This window comes from Athene cunicularia (assembly GCF_003259725.1).
Source record: "Athene cunicularia isolate RWA chromosome 7 unlocalized genomic scaffold, athCun1 chr7_part1, whole genome shotgun sequence".
Classification (NCBI taxonomy): domain Eukaryota; kingdom Metazoa; phylum Chordata; class Aves; order Strigiformes; family Strigidae; genus Athene; species Athene cunicularia.
The window spans coordinates 12,254,047-12,278,950 of record NW_020799107.1 but is presented as its reverse complement, the minus strand read 5'-3'; the positions used below and the strand labels follow the sequence as shown (position 1 = coordinate 12,278,950).

Below are 24,904 nucleotides of genomic sequence, written 5' to 3'. Positions count from 1 at the left end.
TTCAACTTTGGAAGGAAAGGAAAAATCAATTTACAGCAGATATTAACCAATCAGTCTCAAAGTTGATGTGAATCATCATGAGATAGTTTCCAGTGGGAAGGAAGACAGACAGATGGGGGATGACGAAACAGAACAAAACAAGAGAATGGAAGGTTAGTTAACACCAAAGCATGGAGAATGCTGGGTAAGAAGGCACATTTACCACATTAGTCACATTAGGAGTTTGGAATGTCTTAAATTCCCAGTTACAAGTTTGCACAAAATGTTTCTGCAATTACATGAGGGACTGGGAAGTCTACAGGACCCTGCCAAAACTCTTACCTCTCTCTCTTTTGTCTGAAGTGCTTCCTGCTCTGCCTGTAACTGCTCCTTCAGCACTGGGGCAGAACTGCTGTCTGCTGGGACTCTGTGCCTCGCTTCATCCAATTTAGACTGTAGGGCAGAGATCTGAATCAGGTTATTGTACTGTTGCTGTTGCAATGCCTCTTTATCCTGCAAAATATATATACATTTTTTTAACATTAGAATTAATTGATATCAACATACATACCCATCTAACAATCCTGCCAAAATACTTCTTGATCCCTGACAAACCCCAGTGCAAGTACATAATCCCGATGGCCTATAAAGAAATAGGAATTCAAACCAACTGAATGTTTTTAGCTCACTTAAATTTTTACCCCTTTATTTTTTCAAGCCACTTCTAACAACTTCTGAAAACTTAGCATTCAGTGATATATTATACTTTCTCAATTACATTCTATATTTAATAGCCTAAACATCTTGCTCTTGTAGCCTTTTTCAAATTTATTATGATACCACATATTTGCCAAGTTAAGTTTAAAGGTGGAGACAATGGGGAGGTCTGGATAAAACAAACCCCTACTACAAATACATCATGTTAAGTCAGAATGTGAAGCATTAAGTTTTTGTCAGATCTGTGGACCATAAAGCTACCACAGTATTATTTATTTTAAAGACTTCTCTTTTGGTCCGCTTGCTCTCACAGTCCTTCTCAGGAGCTGGGTCAGTTCAAGGAAGAAAGCTTCACTTGGGAAACTGTCCAAATAGCAGGCATACATATCTATACTTAACACAATAAAAGAAAGCTGGGCAAAAACCTAAAGCAGTAACTGCCTGCTGTTCAACACTTATTCCACCCATAGCTCAATATACATAGCTCTAACAGAAGGGTTATTTTACACTAATCATATGATTTGCCAAGAAAATATATAAAATTTCTCTATAATCAAAATGAACTAAAACCCAGAGTACATGGATAGCATCTTCTGATCTTAAAAAGACTGAAGCATTAATTAAAACATAAAATTTTAAAGTTAATTTTAAATTAATTTAATTTAAAATTTTAAACATAAAAGTTAACGCTGTATCACAGCATCAAAGCAACATGCCCAAGAGTAGGTATTGAAAAAACAGCTCACATCCATACTGAATAAGCCATCTGATTTCCACCCATTAGCCCCCAGGCAGTCCCTGCTGGCTTTCTGGCCAGTTCTGGGGAAGCCCAGGCACACACAGCACGTAAGAGGAAAGATGAAATCACAGGGGAAACAGCCAGTTAGGGTACAAAGTCGTGTCATTCACACTTAGTATTATTGGCAGGAGAAACCCCAAATGTAATAATTATGAAAATATCACCTGCACTTTTTTGGGTAGGAAAGTACCTATCACGAAAATTTCTGTTTGTCCTGAAGGGAAAAATGAAAACTCTTCTTGCCCTCATATGAAACCTATGATATTAACCAACCCTATCAGCATCATGCTGCTGTACACGAAAGGACATATGTAACAACAAAACCTAAGCAACAACTGGGCCTTTTTTTGTTGTATATCAACTAAAACCAAGATGTTATCCATACCATCTTCATCACTGAAAAAACGTCTAGTAACAATGTGCAAATTCAGATTCCTGCAGAATTAGGCTGCCTTACCTCTGCTGTTCCTGCATTTACTGGAGAGCAGAGCTGCAAGTGTCCTGTAGGTCACACTGTCAGTACAGCTCTGCACACAAGAGTTAAGTTTCTCCTAGCTTTCTCCAGTTGCTATGCTCTGAGGTTGCTACAGTGACCCAGCAAAAACAAGTGGCGACCCAGGGAAAAATCAGAGCTTTATGTAATGCACCTTCACTGTAAAACCTTCTCCTGGATACCCGCACAGATGCAGTCTAGCACGGTATCTTCTTTCACCAAAATTGATGAGACAGCAGACTCCCGAGATGAGTCCCACTTTGAAGATCTTAAGCAAAAGGCTAAACAATTATCCCAGCACAATCCGAACCAGAAGTGTCAACATTACAGCACAACAACCGGAACAACTGAAAGGAACTGGAACAGGAAAATACTAACACCTTCTCCATGCATATGACAGTATTCTTCACTAAAAGATCCACTTCCATATTCAAGATTATCCTTTCCAGACCTATTTCTTATTAGTACTAGTCTCCATTATCTGCAATACCTATATTTTTCATGTTCGAATTTAGGGGACAATAAAAATCTCTAACTGCCATTCACACCAAGTGTATTTTTAAAGAAAAAGGTCCACGACTTGCAATCATTCTTAGAGCTCCTTTGGCGCTTATTTACTGCACAAAGTTGTTTTAAGACACACTATTACAATGCCTACATTAGGCAAATTGAATAGTATGATCTTGCTTAAAGCTGACGAATTAGTTTCTTGGGAAAAAAAAAAAAAAAAAGGAGTCTGAATTTGGCTTATTTAGGATTTTTAAGACAGACCATTTAACTGGGACATTAAGACAGCTAAAAGAACACTTTGCTTTCCCATGGATAAAGAAAGCTTGTTTAACTAAGCAAAACCTGTTTAGCTAAGATTTCAGAGACAAGAGCAACTTGCTAACAGCAGTATCAGAGTTTCCATCCACTCCAGGACAAGCCAGACAGAAAGCTAATGTGCACAGCTTTTGTATGTTTGGATAAAAATCACAGAATAGCTTAAGGTGGGAACGATCTTCAGAGTTCTGCCTTCCAACCTGTGACTCAAAGCAGAACCAGCTTGACCAGCTCAGGGCCTTGGCAAGCTTGAATTCTGAACATATCCAAGTCACAGAGACACCACTGTCACTCCAAGCCCTTTTTTCAACATTTGGCTGTCCCCAGTACGATCATTTCCCCCTACCATTTTATTGGAATTTCCAATTTATGCTTTTATCTTCTCATCCTTTCACTGTGCACCTCGAAGTCTGACCTCATCTTCTCTATAACCTCATATTACATGGTTGAAAGCAGCAACAAGATCTCTGCAAAGCTAAACTCTTTTCTCTCCGCCTCACCTGAAAAATCATTTGCTCCAGCCCCCTGACCATCCTGATGGTCCTTTGATAGCTTTGCTCCAGTACACCAATGTTTTTCTTGTACATGGTAATATAAAACCAAGCAGTTGTTTCCAGATGCAATCTCACAAGTGCCAAATAATTGGGAATAATTGTACCTAATTAAACTATGATTGGCTAGTCTACATCACATTAACTGAAGCTAAAACAAAAACATATTTAGTTCAATATTTTAAAAATGAAAAATAGTAGAAGCAACTGTTTACAGAATTAGCAATTTAATTAATAAGTTTAATTTAGATCATGCCAATCTCAAGCCTTCAAATTTGCCAGACACACTGACAATACTGAACTGTGGAAAATTGCTGGGAAGAAACTGAAGCATTTATTTTAAGATAGAAAAGGTTACTCAGATGTTTGATAAAAGACAAATACTTTTGCTAAATGGAATGTAATTTTTAACTCTAAGCTGTGATTAAATCTGCAGTAGTAACAAAGCATGAAAAATTTAAAAGTATGGCAAACAGATCTGACTCCAAAGACACATAGCAAGAAGAGCTATCAATTAAGATAATATGATTTTGACCAGTTGCTATTGAAGAGCCATGATGTTTAATATTTAGTAACAGTATCTTCTCAGGAAGTTTCAGAGAAGCAAAAGGGTGGCTCTGATCGATGCAAACATGACAACTGTCAAAAAGCAGTGTCTGTAGTAAGTAGGCTTATAGTTTGTAAAACCAGAATTTGTTTAAAACTGTGGCTGTGATACCTACCATTAATACAACAACTCACTAGGGTGCCAGGGATAGTCTCAAACACTAATACACTTATTGATATCCCCCATGAAGACACTGTCTACGTCATGCCACACCCATTTAAATAAGTATTTTTAAATTACTTGTTTTAATTCAGTTTCCACTTTCTTCATCTTTTGCAGTTGTTGTTCCAAGCAGTGTACAGTCCTTGAGACTTCAGTACTGCTGTGTTCCAGCTCTCGTATCTGTGCCACCAGCTTTTCTATCTCTTTATCGCGAGCTGTAATCTCTTGCTGGTTTTGCTCCTTTTCTAACAACAGCTTATTGTAATCATCCATCTTCTCTTTTAATTCTGCTTGCAAAGATTCTACCTATACAGAAATCACATTATACAGACATTCAGACAATATAAAAAAATTTCCAATTGGAAGCAAGAATCATTTCATGGCAAACTAAGTGGAGTTTTACTATGAAATAAACTAGTGCTAAAATCCCAGATTAAAGTAAAACTAGATGTGGACAGAAAGGATGAAGAAGTAACTTTCTGAAATCTTGTTTTCCAAATGCAGCAGCTCTTAAATACACATTTGATCAGTCTCTCTCTATTTGCCGTATTCTCACAAAGTACTGGATGAAGGCATACTCTCAAGGCTCAGTGGTCATCAAAAGAAAGCTTGTAGTGTGTGGGTGTTGGGTTTTTTTTTGTTCTTGTTTAAGATTAAAAATCACCAAGACTACATTACTTATTACTAACAGCATTAGATGCATTTCCGTAACATCAGAACCTTCTTCCGTTACTTCAAGGAATTCCAATTTAAAGTAAGATACCAAGAATTGAAAGGTAAATATGCAACATAATAACTGCAACAGAGACATTCACAGCAGTCAACATAGATCAGGTACTCTTTTCCAAAACCATGCTTAAATATGAAGAAGGTAAAAATTTTGCATTTGAGCTCACTGAGATCCAATCATGAACAGAGCTGCAGGAAAATGGTCACTCGTTCATCCCAGTTATTAATGTGAAAGCAAGGCTAGGAGCTTCGGTGGGAAACACAGGCAGGACAGAACCAAGTGTGACAGACAGACTATGCCAGAAGTGATACAGTCATTAAGCACATCGAAAGCAAGCTCAGATAGAAAAGCAATGGGAAACCTAAATGAGAAATAATTTAGTCAGTACAAATGAGCAAGGAAGATGAGATTTTAAAAAACTAAATGCTTTGTTCATCAATGTGTCTGAATTTATGCAAATTCCACTTCAATACTACAAAATAAAAATTCTGTGTATTAATATAGAAGTTTACACCCTCACAGTATTGTACAGATATGACTGAAGCAGAAAAACACCCACTAGCAAAATACAGAATAGAGTTAATTTAGTTAAATTATTAAGCACAGAGAGCATTAGACTGGTTAAGAATACCAGAAGTGATTAACATTACGTTTTCAACTGCTTACAGGCACATATACATTTCCTTCATTTTATAGATAGATAGATAGATAGAGATATATATATAGATAGATATAGATAAATAGATAATTCCCTTCTTATCAGCAACTAATCAACTGTTAAGCATAACACAGACCTTAGAGTAAAGCTTGTTGTTACAGTAAAATCTTTTAGAGACCTAATACTTTCTATTGCTATAAAACTTTGGCATCAGTATCCCCAAAACTATGACACTTAACACATGAGAAGTGTGGTTTTTAACACCACATTGCTAGAAAGCCAGTGGTGCAGTCCTGTAGCTAAGAAAACACTTCCACAACCTTCACCCTCATGGCATTCTCTCTGATGGTAGCTCCCAGCACACTTTTCACAAAATAATTTCACTCACATAGACCTTGAGCCTGTCACAGAAAGAACTACTATGAACTTGTTTTAACTCCTACATGCAGAAATGAGAAGTTCAAGTTGTTTCGGAGTTAAGTAATTACCAACATTACAACTGCATTAAAAAACTTTACAAGAACTGTCTAAATGCTGACATTTTATTTTGGCACAGATTGTGTGCCTAGATCACTCTGCCCTCAAATTTCACATGCTTGGTTGCCATCCTTGTGTGCCTTTCTCCAAACAAGTTTTAATCCTTTCTCATAGAGGTTGCAAAGTTACAGTAGCCAATCTTCATTTTTACAGATATTCCTCTTTACTAAGTCACAAGCACACTAGTAACTCTCATCCACATAGTATCTTAGAAAACAAGCTGTGGTCTTAAGAGTTTGATATATTTTTTAATAACCTGACATCACAGAATGGTTTGGGTTGGCAGGGACCTTAATTCCAACCCTCTGCCACGGGCAGGGACACCTTCCACGAGCCCAGGTTGCCCAGAGCCCAGTCCAACCTGGCCTTGAACCCTTCCAGGGAGGGGGCAGCCACAGCTTCTCTGGGCAACCTGTGCCAGGGCCTCACCACCCTCACAGGGAAGAATTTCTTCCTTAGAACTAATCTAGGTCTATCCTCTTTCACTTTAAATCCCTTACCCCTCATCCTAACCCTATACCCCCAATAAAAATATTCCTCCCCACCTTTCCTGTAGCCCCTTTCAGTACTGGGAGGCTGCTCTAAGGTCTCCCCTGAGCCTTCTCTTCTCTGGGCTGAACACCCCCAACTCTCTCAGCCTGTCCTCACAGGGGAGGTGCTCCAGTCCCCTGATCATCTTCATGGCCTCCTCTGGACCTGCTCCAGCAGGTCCATGTCCTTCATATACCCCAAGAGCTGGACACAGTGCTGCAGGTGTGTTCTCATGAGAGCAGAACAGAGAGGCAGATTCACCTCCCTCGCCCTCCTGGCCACACTGCTCTTGATGCATCCCAGGTTACAGTTGGCTTTCTGGGCTGCAAGCACATGTTGCTGGCTCACAGTCAGTTTTCCATCCACTCATACCCCCAAGTTCTTCTCCTTGGGGCTGCTCTCAATCCACTCCTCACCCAGCCTGGATTTGTGCTTGGGATAGCCCTGACCCATGGGCAGGACCTTGAACTTAGCCTTGTTGAACTCCACGAGGTTTGCATGGTCCCACCTCTCCAGCCTGTCCAGGTCCTTCTGGAAGGCATATCCCTTCCCTCCGTGTGTGACTGCACCACACAGCTTGGTGTCATCAGCAAACCTACAGAGGGTGTGCTCAATGTTGATGTCCATATCATCAACAAAGATGCTAAACAGTGCCAGTCCCAACACCAGCCCGAGGAACAGCACTCACTTGTCACTGTTCTTCATGGACATGGAGACACTGACCACAACTCTTTGAGTGTGACCACTCAGCCAATTCCTTATTCACCAAGTGGCCCATCCCTCAAATCCAAGTCTCTCCAATATATAGAGAAGGATGTTGTGTGGGACAGTATCAAAAGCTTGCCATATACCCTTTATGATTCTGTATCAAAAGCTTGCCATATACCCTTTATGATTCTGTATGCTCAAGACTGCCAGAGAGGTATACCTCCTGGGTGCAAAGAGATCTTCAATAAGTCATGTGGCCCTCAAAACAAAAATCTTTGCCATTCTTTTTTTGATTTTTGCCATGGTGTAAGGAACACATAGGCTATGTACGTGATGTACTCAAAAAAATCTTAATGCCAGATAATGGCATTCCTGTAAACGAGAAGTTGAGACTGACGCAGAATGATATGTCATCACTCTACTTCTTAAGTGCCATTAGAGGTTACAGAAGGCAAATGATGATCAGGTGCCCTTCAACATGGAAAATTCTGTTGTTCCTACAAGAGTTGCTTCTCCAACACAGAGGTACCCAATTACATAAACTGTAGATAAGCAAATAGAAGGAAGTGAAATTAAGTAGCATACACATTGAAGTTTTGTTAAGAACAGGGCCACAAACAAAAGCTGAAGGCTAACGCACAGTATCATCAGAATTCCATTATCTTCATTTTCATACTCCAAACCTCAACTTCTCCTTTCATGCCAAAAAACACTTTTACAGTAAGTAACTGCCTGTAATACATCTGAGCAATAAGCCAGAAGAATTAAGCACTTGTGTATGGCAATTAATTTGAAAGCTGTTCACTCCCTGCAAGAAATCAACCACTGTAAAACATGTATCCTTATCCTGAAGCCAAGCTGAAGCAGCCTTGACATATCAAGAACAGGAAAAAAAGTCAAAGCATATCTACTTAATAGAAAGGATAGAAAGGAAAAGGAAAGAAAAGTTAAAGAGATGTTCATGCTGTTTTCCATACCTGTAGAATCAATTCATAGTTCTGTATAACGTTCATTTATGTGAAGAAAAAAGAAAAAAACACAACAACAAAAATCAAACATTAATTTCTGAAACCAAGAATCAAACAAATGAACATGTGAAAAAAAGGACTGATTTATACACTTAAAGAGGACAAGGCATGCAGACAAAGAACATCTCTTATTACAACTGTTACAGCTGAAAAAACTAAACACATTTAGAACCCAGAAGTCACCCCTTGGGTGTACTCTGTAGAACAATGTCTGTATTGCTGTCTTCCTCAGTTAATTTAAACCAGACTCATAGGCTGTGTAACTTTATTGTAATGCACAGACAACATTTCTTTCTGTCTCCCTGAGAAATAATATAAGTACACTCTCATTGCCTAATGAAGTCCAGTCATCTGGGGGAAAATTTACTTGCTGGGTGACAACTGAGAAAAATAGTCTCTCAAGACCCAGTCACCCAAAACAATACAGGTTTTGGTATTTAACTGTAGTAAACAAATGCCTTTGCCCACTAAGTGTGATTTTTACTCACCCTGTACTCTCTGGGCTCTTCTGAAGTCTGTGACTTTGCTGAAAGTTTTAACTGTTCTTCCAGCTTCTGAATTTCCTGCTGAAAATCATCACGTTCATGTTCTCTTTCTATAGCCTGTTCCTGCAAAACCAGTCAGAAATAATGAAAGTCTTTTCTTAAGAAACTTTGCATTTCATTAAAATATTGAGTACATGAAAAATTTGGGGTTTGTTTTTGTGGTGAAGAAACTGATCTGACTTAAAAATAATTAACACCTTTTAGTATTGCTGAAACAGTGAAAATTACAGGGGAAAAAAAAAAACTTTTACAATTAGCCATTAATAAAAAAGGAAAAAGTTATCCTGTAATCCTACACAAAGGGAATTTTAAAACTACCTTTTTTACTTTGACAAGACTAGAATACCAAGGTCTTAATTTCAACCAAAACAGAAAGGATCATAGTTTAGAAACCATCTTCCAAGTCTCAGTCACACTAGAAGTAGTATTTATCAACCTCCAAAACCATGGAAATGTGGTACCAAGGCTGCTTACATCCATGAACTGCCGCTGGTTTTTAAGTTGTTTTTCAAGAACTTGAATTTGCTGTTTTAATTCAGCAACCTCCAATAACTGTGTAGCCAGGTCTTGATTACTATGCAGCTGTTCTTCCAGTTCCACCTCCAAAACTCTCATTTGAGAGCGTAAATTGGACTGGTCCTTTTCTGCCTGACATTGAAGCTCTAATTTCTCCTTTGCTAAAAATTCTACTTCCTTGAGTAGACCTGAATAAGAACACAAAAATAACAACAAAGTTGTCAGTGCAGGGTACAAAAATCAAATTGAGTTTAAAATGAGATTAAATTCATGTACTTTGGACAGCATCAAAACCAAAGAAAAGATCTCCTGAGATGGTCTGTAAGACGTAAAGGGAAGTCTGATATTTGGCTGCTCCTTGTGTTTCTGAAAGCCATCTCCGATAAGATGTAGTAAAGGAGGACATAAGCATCTGTTCTCAATTCCAAACTGAATCCTGGTTGGAGATATTCTGGGCACATAGAAATCTTTCACCTTCACCCTTGGAGACATAACAATTCCAGAGAGCCCTAGCTCACCTGAGCAGGAGTCCTTCAGATTCCCTCCCTAGGTCCTTGCCCTCTCAACCTCAGTTCCACACTCTTCCAGCCCCAGAGGCTCATTCCAAACCACACCAGATACTCAACACTCCAAATTCACTCCATTCCAGATGTGCTCCATCCCTAAATTTAAGCTCCACAGCCCACTGTCAGCCACCTAGTCTCTCATACCCATCCTTCCAACTGCTCGATACTTCACTGCTCTATCTTAAGGCCTTGCCACCCCTTCCATCCCAGTTTTCCATGCTACTTTGAATCTCTTCCTAATCAAGCCATCCAATACAGAATTCTCAATTCCTCCAAACTGTCATGCTGAGATCCTCCTTAGACCTCCAACGTCCAATCTCAGGTCAGCTTCTCAATTACTCCTCTGCCTTGTGCCATGCTGCACACTGCTGCCGATGTCCACACCGCTGTGTTAGCACCCGGTCCATCTTTTCAGTGGCTACCAGTGACCAGCCCTACCCTGAAGCTAGCTGCTATGAGAAAGCAAAGTTAATCTTCTCTGAACCTGAGTGGGGATTAAAACCCAGAGAAAAGTCACACTTACAGAGAATTAGTCCAGTTCTGAAGCTACAAACACATACCTGGGAAAAAAATGGCACATACTTGCCCTACACAGGCTGCAAGAGACCTGCCACAAATATGAAAGCGTACATAGCTCAAGATTAAGCTACCAAGAACTAATTTATACCTACAAACTGCAGTTTCAGTCAGTTAGATGTACTGAATACACTGCTTAGGAGACAAACTGAGACTCTACTGCGAATGCACTTGAAGCAAAACTATTTTAATGAGAATATAGCTAAGTCACCTGAACATGAAAATAGAAATTCAGCTGTTTAGTGTTTAAAGCAAGGTCCTGTAAGAGCTCATTTTAATTTTGAAATGTTCCATTATTAATCTTAAATGTTTTCAGAGAGAAAGGTAAGTGTATGACTCCAATAAGGACCTTAACTAGTCATTCAGCCCAGTTCCCAGAATGGGACAATTTCCTTTTCCAACTCAATCCACATGATTTCTGACCTAATAGAAGGTTCTGTTACAAATCTTCAAAAACAGAAGTGATACCACAGCCTCCTTACAACATCTTTTTTAGTGCTTCACTATCCACAGGTATTTAATTCAATTTCTAGACACTTTCATATAAGCCAAGAACATGAACATTTCTATGTTCATGTTTAAGAGGATAAGCATCACAAGCTTAGAATGATGCAAATCACATTTGCATTAAATACCAGGGAAAATGTCACCACAGTAAGGGCAATGGAACAGAGTGTGCAGGGACTGTGAAGTCTCTGCCTCTGGAAATTAAAGAGGCTGGATAAAAAGAAAAAAATAAAATAGGTTCTGTTCTGGGACAGTATGGATTAAATGAGCTATCAAGGTCCACAGCAACCCTGTGATTTCATGATTTAGTCACCCTGGTCCTTTACTGTAACAACTATATTTTCTCTGTATTAAGACAATATTAAAACATGCAAGATAAAACTAAGACTAAGTTAATTGAGCAAAAGAAAACTTAGCAGATACAGAACTTTACCAGACTCTAACCGTTTGTCAGATTTGCTAAGCACCCATGGTAGCTTTTGAAACCAACTGAATTAGACACAAAATTGCTTGTCAATCCCTTGAATTCTCTGAGGTGCACAGCATACATCTACATTTGCCAATGTGAGAGCACGGCTGACAAACACCAGCTGAAGGAAAAAAGCGTTTCAGTTTGCAGTCACTGTAGACAATGCGTCAAGAGCCCTGCCCTTCCTTACAGACAAGTACGCTGGCAAGGGGCTTCTTCTGACATTTCAGGTTTGCTATTGGCTGATAAATACAAATCACTGGATTAATAAAAGGACTTTGATGAAGTGCTGGAGTTATATACAGAAGCTATGTATCTCACAAAGCTCCAGTCTTGGTAAGTACTTTCTGCCTTTAAGTGATAATCCACAACTACACTCTAACTACATTTCACTAATTTTGCAAACTCACAATTGCCAAGAGTGGTATCTCAGATGCCTACGTAAGAATCACAACTCTGCAACAGCTGTGCCATGCTCCCTACTTCTTCTAGCACAGTGCTAAATAATCCCACAAACTAAGCTTCAAGTTGCCTAATGTTCACTGAATTGTGGATGTAACTCAGGCTCTCGCAAGAGTATTTCACAGAATCACAGAACGGTTTGGGTTGGCAGGGACCTTAAAGATCACCTAGTTCCAACCCCCTGCCACGGGCAGGGACACCTCCTACTAGCCCAGGTTGCCCAAAGGCCCGTCCAACCTGGCCTTGAACACTGCCAGGGAGGGGGCAGCCACAGCTGCTCTGGGCAGCCTGTGCCAGTGTCTCACCACCCTCACAGGGTAGAATTCTTCAGATCTAATCTAAATCTACCCTCTCTTAGTTTAAAACAGTTACCCTTCATCCTATCCCTGCACCCCCTGATGAGGAGTCCCTCCCTACCTTTACCGTAGCCCTTTTCAGTACTGGGAGGACACTCTAAGGTCTCCCCAGAGCCTTCTCTTCTCTAGGCTGAACACCCCCAACTCTCTCAGCCTGCAGGCAGAGAATACATGAATATGCAGGTAATTGAAGAGTCTCCCCCACAGCAACTTCTCTCACAACCCATTTGGAGCTGTAAGAGCCTCCCACCATTATGAGATGCAACAGAGCTCCAAGGCTGAAACAGAGTCCAGAAAAAAGCTGATGACAGTCTGAATTCCATTCAGAGACTGAATACCAAGCCATAACTGCGCAACAGAGAGTATCTTTGACCAAGTGCTATGTTTTGCCAGACAAGAAATGGGAATAAAATAGCACTCTACTGTATTCGTTTACACATGGTGCACAGAGGAGGGCAATGTGTAGTGTGCACAGACATACGTGCACTCACAGGAAGGGCACATATAGGCTGACCCCCTGAGAAAGGAACTAATGCTGTTGTGAAAACAAGCACAGGAATTTTTCCCTCTAAATCCTAAGAAACATGGTCACTAATGAGTTGATGACTTTTTAGCTTCAAAATGAACACTATTGCTTTCTGAGGAACAAAAAACTGATTAGATAAAACTGAAATTAACTGTCCCGACCACCTCCTAGGGAAGAAATGCAAGTTAATGGAAAAAAGTAATTAGGCTAACAGATTTTACATGGAATTGAAAATGTTTCAAGACAAAGCAGGTTTCAAATTTTGGCAATCTCAATAAGTGTAATCTGTTTGAGCAATTTTTTAGTATTTTTTTTTTTTTAAGCACATGTTCCCTAAGTGTATTATAATTTCAAGCAACATCAGTAGATTATCAAGATCACAGATTCATTTCTTTGTAGGGACAAACCTGATATTTTATTAATGCGAGTTCAAATCATGCAATTCCACTTTGGTAGTGCCCCAGCACACTCCTCCCCGCTCCCAAAATCATCAGCAGCAAAGGCCAAGCTCCATTCTAAGTGCATTTTATTAGAGAGGCTATTTACTCTCATTAGTACTCCACATCAAAAAAGGGAGAAGACATCAGCTTTTCAAGGAATAAGCCATGTCAAGCAAAGCCAAACAATATGATTTTTATCTTATTTTCCACATACTACAAACAATTCCAAACCAGAGGAAGAGTACTACAGATGGTTGTGGTGGGAGAAAGAAGATTAATTTTAGGGCTCAACAATTGCAGCAGATGCAACCGTTCAAGTTCTAATAAGATGCTGGCAAGAACTGGACTGCGGCTACTGGGAGGATGTCAATCTCCAGATACACTCTACCCAGCTAGGTTAGATATTCCCTCTCATTGAGCGAGCAGCAGCAAATTTCAGGACATTGAGGTGTTTACCAAAATTACGTTAAATAAAAATAGTGTTTGAGAAAAATCTGAATGTACATCACGAATAAAGATATAGTAATGGGCAAGACAGCCCAGTGCAGCTTTTTAACCTTAACTGGAATTTACCTAGATAATTTGTTTTTATTCACCTGAGGAACTTTATCTACTGAGCTCAAACTCTTGGGCAGTAAAGAAAAAGCCTAGAAACAAGAGACTGACTATGCAAGAGAACGCATTTATGAATATGTACGTGTGTATAAATAAAATTAATCTAAAACCATGATAATTATATTTTGAGTAGACAACAAAACATAATCATGGCAGCTATGAATTTATTAGAGCTTAATGTTTGCTACTCACAAGTTAAATATGCAAACTTTAAGAGGAAAAAAGATGTGTCTTTCAATCTGGCAAATTTTACTTCAGCATTAGACTTTCAAAATCAGTGTAAAACTCTATGGATCCTTCTTGCTTGTTTTCAGTTTCATATTTCCTCCCATAACTAGCCTTCCTTCCGATTCCGCTCTCTCCTTCTCTTTTCTGATCTACCTATCCATTCAATACATTTCTCTAGTTTCCCTTAGACTTTCTTCAGTTCTTCCTGTGGTTTTTTAGCTCTCCGTTTTGCATCAAACATTTTTTCCCTCCCTTTAAATTAATTTAATCATTTTAACAGTCATAATATGTATCATTAAAAGTTCACTGCAAGATTACAACCCACTCATATCCCCTCAAAAGAAAAATTAAGCTTGCAAACAAAGGTAACAGCACAAGGCACTTTAAAGGAAAAAAATATTTTGCTGCCATTAGGCTTAAATATTGACCAGTGAATTCAATATTCTTAGTTTTAGTTGTCTTCTGATGCATCACGGAAGTCATAACCTCTTTTTGTCAAGACATTCATAATACCAGTAATGTGTTGGTCCTATTAATGAAGTACTATTCCTCCTTGTCAAAATAAAATCAAAACTATCAGTTCATTCACCGTGTTACAGCAACACAAATCAGAAAAAAAACCACACTCATCATTACACACCTGAATTTTCTTTTTGTGCTACATTAGCAATAGGTGTTCCTAGAAATCAAAACACACAGACATGTACAAGACAAGAATAGAACATTATGAACCATTCCATCTTCTAAATCACTACAAACTCATAACTAATACAGACAGTGCCTACCTTTTATTCGGCAAAAATGCATTTCATCTTTATTATGCCACAAATCTCCTGATGACATGTTGATCCAAATCTGTAATTGGACTAGAGCTACTACAGAAATGGTTTTACATTATGACCATGCAAGTTTATTGCAACATTCTTGGCTAGTCACTTAAGCATTTTCTAGGACAATCAATATTATCTTTTTGCATTTTTCCCCATACAGAGATAAAATAATTAATGCCTCAAACCCCCTTTTTAGTTCCTGCTAGGGGATTCAAAGCAGGATTCAGTCCAGCAGGACTTGATGGCACAGAGTTACAGACTCTATAATCTGTCATACACGTCCACGATACACAGCTGTACTCATGTTCAACAATAACATGAAATGATTTTGTGTTTCCTGTGGGACACATTACCCAATGCCATAATCACCGTTGTAAAGCAAACACAACATGCATTTAGTTTCAGCTACAGCCCCTGAATCTGTTTATGTTCTGTCTTTCCCCTGAGCAAGAGGTGGGGGAAGACCTCTCTTCCTGGGGCAAAGTGTAGGCTCTGTAAGCCAGGGCAATCTGTGAGACCACTATTCATTTTTCTCTTAACGTAATAGTAAGATATTATTAATTTACCATGAGAGGTCAGAGACTGACACAACTTTTAACACTAACATATGTCCTATACGTTTTAATAGGGCTGTAGCAACAGGACAAAGGGTAACAGTTTTAAACTAAAAAGGGTAGATTCAGACTACATGTAAAGAAGAAACTTTTTACAATGGGGGGGGGAGTGGTGTGGAACAGGTTGCCCAAATAAGTTGCTGATGCCCCATCCCTGGAAACATTCGAGGTCAGGTGGGGCAGGGCTCTGAGCAACCTGATCTAGTTGCTGGTGAAGGGCTGGAAGGCATGTCCTGTGAGAAGAAGCTGAGGACTCTGGGTTTGTCTAGTTTGCAGAAAAGGAGGCTGAGAAGCAGCCTCATGGTGCTCTGCAGATTCACAAGAAGGGGATCTGGGGAGGAAAGTGCTGGTTTCTTATGCCTGGTGTCCAGAGACAGGAAACATGGGAATGGTTCAAAGCTGCACCAGAGGAGGTTCAGACTGGACACCAGGAGGATGGTCAAACACTGGAACAGGCTTCCTGGTGAGGTCGTCAATGCCCCAAGTCTGTCAGCATTTAAGAGGCATTTGTACAATGCCCTTATTAACATGCTTTCACTTCAGGACTGACCAAAAGTTGTCAGGCAGTTGAACTAGATGATTGTTGTAGGTCCCTTCCAACTGAAAATATTTTATTATATTCCAGTTGAAGATGTCCTGCTCATTGCAGAAGAGTTGGACTAAACGATCTTTAAGGCTCCTTCCAACCCAAACCATTCTATGATTCTACATACAACGTAAATATTTTGACTGAACTATATTTGAAAGGTCAAGTGCAGAGCAAAAAAAGGACACGGAAGGATGCCCACAAGAGCGGAACACTGGTAGAGTCAGAGTCAGAAGAGAGGTGAAGAGCAGCAAGGTGAAGAGAAGATAAGGTGGGAAGAGGCAAGAGGCAGACAAAAGTTTCAGAGGAATGATAAGTAGGGCCAAAAGTCAGGCAGGAATCACAGCAGAGGTTCCTGAGAAGTGGACAGGTAATTACAACATATAGACTATGTCCAGTCAAACACACTCCTCCTATAGAATTTGGCTTCATACCCTAAAACCTAGAGTCTTTACATTCCCCTACCACCGACAACGGTGAATTCACTAGAAAACAGTTTCTTGCTGTCTTTATTTCTGACCTGTACAACTATACACAACTACCTGTTATGCAGTTTGCTCAGGCAGTAAAGATCTGTGCAGCATGGCTGAAGGTGACATTTTGGTGACATAGCTGAAGGTAGCATAATGTTGGCACTAGCAGAAATAGAAAGGCAGTGATCCCAAATGATAAAATTTCTACTGGAATATGATACAGAGAAATTCACTTATAGAATTACTAGAATGACATTAAGGCCACAAATTAAAAAAATTAAAACTATATAATGCTATTTAAATGACTCACAGATTCATCACCAAGAACAAGCATAACCTAGTCTTGAGTTCCTGCTCAGTGCAAGTCACATAAGATCTTTGAATTTTCAAGGAATCAAAGGAGTATCTTACATCTAAGCCGGTTATATTACACTGAGATTCTTCAGTGTTTTTATTAAATCACTGTTGGCACTGTTGAAATGTGTGCTCCTACATTTGCAGTGTGAGTTATCGCAGCAACAACTTCCACTCATTGAATATTAGACTCCACTCAGTGTGTTGAAACATTGCCCCCCATCCTACTGCCCCTCCCTACACAAGCTCCCTGTAGTTAGCTTACATCATATCACATACTCTGTGGGGCTGATGGAGTGATGGAATGGGGGAAGGAGTTATGTAGATTTCTTGTTTACACTTACTTAGCTGAGTTTGATTTGGTATTTCAGTGGCTGTCTGTGCCTTGCAGTGATTCACCCTTATAAGTTTTAGATACTTGCCTTACCTTATCGTTTCCAACAACACTACCTCATTCTGCTTTTTCAACCCATACACCTTCCTTTAAAAGCCTACATAGACTTTGAGCTTGATCATTACAATCTTTCTACAGTCACTCTTACTGATCATATGTGTGTGTTTTGACAGGACAAGGCTGGAGAGCAGGGGAGCAGCTTATATATGAAGCTAAGCACACATCATCACCACAATTGTGGCATAACTCAAATAATCTTCCAGGAGTATTTTATTTCTTCTGTCATTATTAAGCTATCTCCTTTGTTCTGGAAGCAGTCAAGAACCTTGAAGCTCCAACTCTTCTCTTGGACTGCAGTTGTCAAATAACAGGCATTTCAGTTATTAACTAGGTAGGTGCTGATTACCTATTGCAACTAATCACCTGTAGTTAATATATGCCTCTTATTTTCTCAGACACTTTCCATTTCTAACTAAGCATAAGACTACAGCAGTACTCTTCACTGACAGTACTATCATCATATAAGCAAAGAACCAGCTATTTTATTTTATTTTACAGGAAGACTCTGCTAACCTCTGTACCAAACTGAGCTGCTCACTAGGTCATCAAACCAGAGACTGATACATTAGAGAAAAACACTGCAGCATGCCCTGACTGAAGACAATTTTGTTTTCCACTAATAGTGTTATAACCACTCCTCACCAAGAATTGCTTGCTCCTGGGTTAGCTCCTGGAAGCGTTCCCGCATATTCTCCAGCTCCACAACAAGGCGACGTTCAGATTCCTCTTTCAGATTCAAGGCCTCTTCCAATGCAGCTTTTTCTGCAACATAGCCTTCGATAATGCCTAAAATCCCAAGTCAGAATGCAAACAAAGCAACAAACTCATCTATTGGGAAAAAATAACTTGAAAACACAAGTAAACAATTTTTTGCAATCAATGAAAGGTGATGTGGAAAGAAAGAAGTGCAAGACTTAAATTTACACTGTAGCTAGGCTTTTTGGAGTATCTTAAGGAATAAGATGTACCAGTTGATGTATTCAAACCGATTTTATGGTGATGCCATGTCACAAAATGTGTCCAAATATGTAGAATATATATGGGGATCATTAAGCCTGGATGGCCTGTGATCATCTCACAACATACGACAGTCTGACACATCCTCTGCTGGGGGCTGAGGTTCAAAGAAACAGAATCTCCAGAAAGTAGAATCAATGTTAGACTCAGAGACCAAGAAATCCAGAAATGAGTCACAGAAAGGAAGGAAACAGGATTTTGGAAGGACTAAATAAGCCTAAAGGAGTATGACTGAGAAGAGGAATGGAAAGCAGGTGCATGATTAGGGAGAGCTCAACTTGAAGGACATGAAAACCCTAAAAAGATTCTTCTACATCAAGGCAAAAGCTTCGAATCATATTCTTTACAAGGCCATTAGACCAACAATATGCAGTCTGTGATAGCACTGAGACCAGCCACCTCAGCCTTTTTGTCTCTTCTTAGAGAATCCCTTTATGTCTGCACTGCCATCAAACTTTGCTCTGGTTAATACTGAACCCTTCCAAGGTCAGACAAGTGGGCTGATTTACACTGTGAGTATACATTCTTTTCAATAATCCAAACAGGAATACAAATTGCTGTTATGGTATTTTTCACACATGGTCAGTGGTGCAAGTATAAGACTAAGCACTATCACACTTGCCCCAGGGAAACACATGAAGAGACTAAAATAATAGATTTGCAAGAGAAGACCCATGCTTCAAGTAACTTAGCAATCTGAAATGCTGAAAACGGATGACAGATAGGCAAATTAACAACAGAAGACACAAAGAGTGTATCTCTCATTTGGAGGATTGAGCTATGAGTAAATGACACTGAAATCTATATTTTCTTACCCTCGGCTTTATGAAGCTCTAGTGCCAGCTGATTCTTGGCCTCGCTCTCCTCATTGAGGCACTCCATTAGTTCCTGGTGCTGACTAACCACTTGGGCGGTTTCCCGATTTCGGCGGCTGAATTCTTCTTCAAATTGTGCATGGTTTTCATGCATTTTCTCCAGCTAAAAGTAAACAGTTTTCCCTAGCAACAGATTTTGGATGCATATGCAGTGTAATAATACTACAGACATTTCAATAAAAACCTTCTTAATTTTATAACATTTATACATTAAGGTCCAGGTTTTCAAGTTTCATTTTAGTACTAGATTGACTTTTCCCAAAACCCCTGGATAATTTGGTGACTCCTTGTACTCACATACCTGTATTTTGGCCACAAATCTTCCTTGGGAACATAAGTGTCTTCCTGTGCATAAAAAGGTACACCTCGCTGTTGGCTACGCTGCTCAGCTTGATACTTCCTGAGCTACTTGAAATTCTTACACTTAAATTCTTCAAGAGATTCAGACATGTCTAATAGACTGTGAAGTCAAAACATCATCAGGTTTCCAAGGTAGGCCCCAGTTATGAGTCTGTGTACCCTGCACTCCTATGTGCAGTTTCTCAAATTCAAAGGAAAGGAACAGAGCAGCCCCATTCCCATCTAGCATATATTTAGCTTATCCTGGTGGATAGAACATTTCAGAGACACAAGCAAAGTATGCTTGAATGCAGCTGATGAAGATGACCTAGAATCTAGATCTGCCATGGCTTGGGCAAGTGCTTTAACAACAAGATAGCTAAATCCTAGTGGAACCAGCATCACTGCTCAAGAGTACAAATTTAAGCACCTTGTTCTGGGAGGAATTTTTTTAAGACAGCAAATACACATTTCACACAGATCCTTACCTCTGGGTTGTATGAAATATCTGATGAGAAGATGAATTTCAGATATATTCCTCCCCCTCACTTTTTCCTCTTAAAGTAGGGGCTTCGTTATTCAAACTAATTTCTGTAGTACTAAATTCAATCCTCTAAGTACTCAGGCATCTACCTGAGATTTACAACTTCTCTTACCAAAGCTGAATGTCTAAACACCACAAAACCCAGTATGGAAATATTCAAATTCTTTTATGATATTGAGTCCAGCTCCTTTTATCACAATTAAACAGTACATAATTATGAGGATGTTTGCTCGCTGCTGTCTAAATATCTCCAAAACATTTTAACATAGGGCTGAGTTTTCTTGAACCTGTTTATCAGTGTTGAAGAAGCACTGATGTGAGGTGCAATAAAGACTCCTCAAAAACACTTAACTCTTGGGCTCCTGAAGTTACAAATGCATCTAAAATCCTAGTTTAAACCTACTTAGGGTAAAAAACTTATAGCTTGCATCTGCTAGAAGAAAAAAGTCATTAAACTCTCGCTGATAAGAAACAATCAAATAACGGTAAAACCTTCATTGTAAAGAAGCAGGATGCACATGCCTCCCTATACTGATAACTTGTCATGTATTCAGACAAAACCTGTTTCTTTTTAGCAGCCAATCCTACAGGGTGCTAAATACACAAGCTTTAAAACAGATTTTACATTTTCAGTATATTTATACATCTGTACAGATTAAAGAGTCTTACTTGTTTAGTTGATTCTGTAATCAGTGCCAGAAGTCTCTCCACTGCAGTGTGCAAACGATGGCAAATTTTCAGTATCATTTCTTCATTTTCACATGCCAGTTCTGGCTTTGCTAAAACACTTTCACATAAATATTGGCTCAGCTCAGACCCCTCATCAGTCACTGGAGACAATTGGTTATGTTCTGTAAGAGTTTCATCAAGCAGCTCATCTACTGAAAAAAAGCAAACTGTTTAAAAACACAGAAAAATGATACAGAACTGGCCACTAAGATAACTGACATCAGACAGTGACATCAGTTGGTCCTGAAGATGTATTACAAGGTGAAAACTTGTATACATCTGTAACTGAATGCTGAAAAGTCAAGATAATCTTTCACAGCATTTGGGAATACTGTGCCGTATCAGGGCCTGAAACTCTACATTCACAAAATTCATTTTTTCCTGTCTTATAACTCATTCAGCCTTTGCCAGCGATGATTTGGTAGTTGCACTACTGGAAGAAGTAAAAACGAAATAACACTGATACACACATCTTAAGCGTGGAGCAACTTTGAAAGAGACACAGAAAACACTGCAACAAAGAAAACACTGCAACAAGAGTTATGCCCTTTCTGAAAAGGTGTTTTTCAAGAACATGAACTGACTACATTCAGTTATGCAGATTTGTACTCACCTTTTTCTAGGTGATGCTTTTCTTTGGCTTTGAAATAGTGCATGAATCCCATTTCTTCCATAATACTGTGACTGTCTCTAGAATCTCCAGAAGCCAGACTGTCATCAATGCAAAGTCCAATCTTGCTACAGATAAGGTCCTCAATAGCTATCGCGGCCTTCACCAACTCCATAAGCAATTTCAAAACATGCTGATAGGATTCCTGCAGTTTTTTCCTAGAACAAAAGCATACTGAACACTTCAAAAATTGCATGCACTTGATTTAAGACACTTTGAACCAATTGAAAAACCAATAGCCTAAAATGGCTACCTTGCCACAGTTTGACAGTGATCAGTGAAGAGGATTCAGATGACCTCACAAAAAACCCCAAGACCATTTTCACAGAGCAGGCTCAGCAAAAAAACATTTGCTCTTTCCGCAGATAGCTGGAGAGATCATACATCACAAGCATCCTGGGCTTCCACATCTGTGGAAGCACCAGTAGGGAGAACATGTCTACTACTATAGTATCTGTGACATCAAAATAACTAGAGTGTTCTGGCAGAGTAGACAGCAAAAATTATATTTATGAAAAAAAATTTAGTTTTAAGAAAAACACTAAGCCAATTTCTTAAACATGAGTGGGAGAATTCTTCTAGAAGCTTATTCACCATGACAGCTTCTCTAACCCACACATTCTAACAACATATCAAGCCAATGCACATTACACTCAAAGGTTTCAAGACCAAGAGGCTTTTTCCATATCCTAGCTTCTTCCAAGATTATAGACAGTGGAAAACCCAAAACAAAGTCTCCATCAGACTACAAGGAAAAAAAAAAAAAAAAATGGAAAAAATCATATTGCTCTCAATATCAAGATAGGTTAGTAATTAAGAAAACCTTGTAAAATAAAGCCAATATATTATCCCTACACTATTAATTTGAGCTGGCTTAATTTTACCTAGTTATTGAGTTATTTATGAAAACTGAGAAAACAAGCAAAAAAAAAAAACAAACCAACCACCAAGCATTATGTAACCCAAGATATACAAACCTTTCATCCTTTGACTCCTCAATATCTGATCTCAGCATGGCTACCAAATTCCCTCCTTCTTGGTTTTCCCTGTCCCGCCGCTGAAGCAGGGTCTCCAGTCCAGATTTGGTCGCCTCTATTTCACGGTTTAAAGACTCTACTTTCTTTTCCAGCTATGGAAATATAGTAACAATGCAAAAAAGTCAATCATTGCCTAAACTACAAACTTCACTCAATGATCTTTGGATGATTTGGACTGGATGATCTACAAGGTCTTTTCCAACCTAGATGATTCAGATCTTACCCTTCATCATTTCATATCTATTCACATAATAATTGTCTGCTGTTACATAAATTTACTTCTACAAACACTAGAAATGAAGGACAGAGGAAAGACTAAAAATGAATAGTTGTTTTTCTAGTTCTTTTTGATGCTAATTTTGCTTCACAGAGCTGACTCACATTCAGACTCAGTGCACAAAAGCAATGCAAAAAGCTTGTAAAAACTTTGCATCATACTCTGGTTTGTTTTCACTGTTATACCTCAGACACACAAAGTAATGTCCTAGCACAGGTTTTAACACTGTAGCACACAAACCTGAACAACCACCAGATCCAGTATCATCAGTGCCAACTACGTTTGCTTATAAGCTCTGCCTGAACACAAGTTTCTAGAAAAATGTCTTTACATTCATATGCTCAGATGACACCTCCATCCCATTGCAATATATATACAAATACGTATGAATATACCCACCTCTGACCCCTGGATTTAGCTGCCACACAAATCAGTACTATTTTGTTGGAAACTGTCTCAAAAGGAAGCCAACAAAATAGTCAAAATATCTATTTGGAAGGAAACTGCAAGCAAAGAAAAGCATTTTACTCTCCTGACAAATTTTTCACCCCTCATGAAATCCTGCATAAAGAGCAGGAAACAATGATGCATTTCTTCCAATAGGGAAAATTCTTAGTGTTTCTCCCAGTTTCCCCACTAAACATAAAGACCCTACAGAACAGCCCAATGTACCAAATTTACATTTTAGACAGAGCTTCCCAGATTGTGAGAGAAGACATGAATGTTTGATTTCATTTTATCTTCAATTTTGAAAACTCAAAGCTATTACTTTAATCACTGAAAAAGAACTTGACACTTCTAAGCTTCCTAAATAAAACAGATACCTTTTCCAAGCTGTACCTCTCTCTCTAAAGCCTTCTTGGTAATCTAGATTCAACTTAGATACTTGCTTTACAGGAGGCACAAAATTTTATTTTGTTTGGCAAACCAGTATTATCTTTGCCACTTCCAGATCCAAATTTCCAGTTTGCCCGTCTTACTTCCTCTGAGCTATAGATAAGTTGGTCCAACAAAAGCTACTAGAGCACTAATTCTTTTGACAAAAACTGTGATAGATACAGATGGTACCAATACACAGACAACAAAAAGGCAAACATCCAACCTTATATTATAAAGCAGTGTTAACTCCCTGAGAAATGGCTCAAGGCCAGTTTTCAAGCTGATACCCAATTGCCATCTTACTCCAACTAAGAGACAGAGCCTATGTGTGCTGGGTTTGTGTGCTGGGGTTTTGATACTGGGGGAGGGGGCTACAGCAGTGGTCCCTCTTTGAGAAGTTTCTCAAAGCTCCCCCAGCTCTCAGTCAGACCTGCCTCTGGCCAAGGCTGAAACAATTAGTGACAGTGGCTGTACCTCTGTGATTACATATTTGAGAAGGGATACCTGAGAGAGGATTGGGGACTTTGAGGAGGCATTACAAGGACACCTATGTGAACACTGAGGTCAGTGGAAGGAAGGAGGAGGATGTGGGGGAAGCTGCACCAAAGCAGGGAGGCCTCCTGTATCCTGTTGTGAAATGGCAGGGCTGTGCCCCTGCCACCCATGGAGGTCACAGGAGGAGCAGAGATCCACCTGCAGCCTGTGGAGGACCCCACACCAGCACTAGGCTGAGACTGAGGGAAGAAGCAGTCCCTGCTGTTGTAGTCCGGCGCTGGGAGGATTGCGACACATGAAGGTGACCTACACCAGAGCATCTCGAGAAGAATGCATCCTGTGGGAAGGACTCACAACAGAGAGAGTTTGTGGAGGACTGTCTCATGAGAGGGATGCCATGTGGAGCAGGGGGAAGAATGCAGAAGAGTGCTTCCCTCCCCACACACCTTTTAGAGGAAGCAGCAGCAGACTGACCATACTGCTCCCTGCCCTGTCCAAGCACTGGGAGAGGAGGTACAAATATCAGCAACAAAACTAAGCCAGGAAGAAGGGAGGGGTGGGGGGAGGTCTTTTTAAGACATGGTAATGCTTCTCACTGTT

General features: G+C 39.5%; 1 protein-coding gene across 3 annotated transcripts in view; it reads right to left on the bottom strand.

The window, feature by feature from the left end:
- PCNT (pericentrin) overlaps positions 1–24,904 on the bottom strand; it is a 95,215-nt gene that overhangs the window by 36,137 nt on the left and 34,174 nt on the right. For 2 of the 3 annotated variants that reach the window (XM_026852343.1, XM_026852340.1), the window contains exons 24-33: positions 22,594–22,745; positions 21,560–21,774; positions 20,887–21,113; positions 19,275–19,437; positions 18,085–18,228; positions 9,345–9,574; positions 8,814–8,933; positions 8,275–8,295; positions 4,212–4,439; positions 322–492 (exon numbers count right to left, since the gene is read on the bottom strand). In XM_026852343.1, coding sequence (XP_026708144.1) covers positions 322–492; positions 4,212–4,439; positions 8,275–8,295; positions 8,814–8,933; positions 9,345–9,574; positions 18,085–18,228; positions 19,275–19,437; positions 20,887–21,113; positions 21,560–21,774; positions 22,594–22,745 — 1,671 coding nt within the window. The remainder of the gene's footprint in view (positions 1–321; positions 493–4,211; positions 4,440–8,274; positions 8,296–8,813; positions 8,934–9,344; positions 9,575–18,084; positions 18,229–19,274; positions 19,438–20,886; positions 21,114–21,559; positions 21,775–22,593; positions 22,746–24,904) is intronic. The other variant, XM_026852342.1, reaches the window with a different exon arrangement.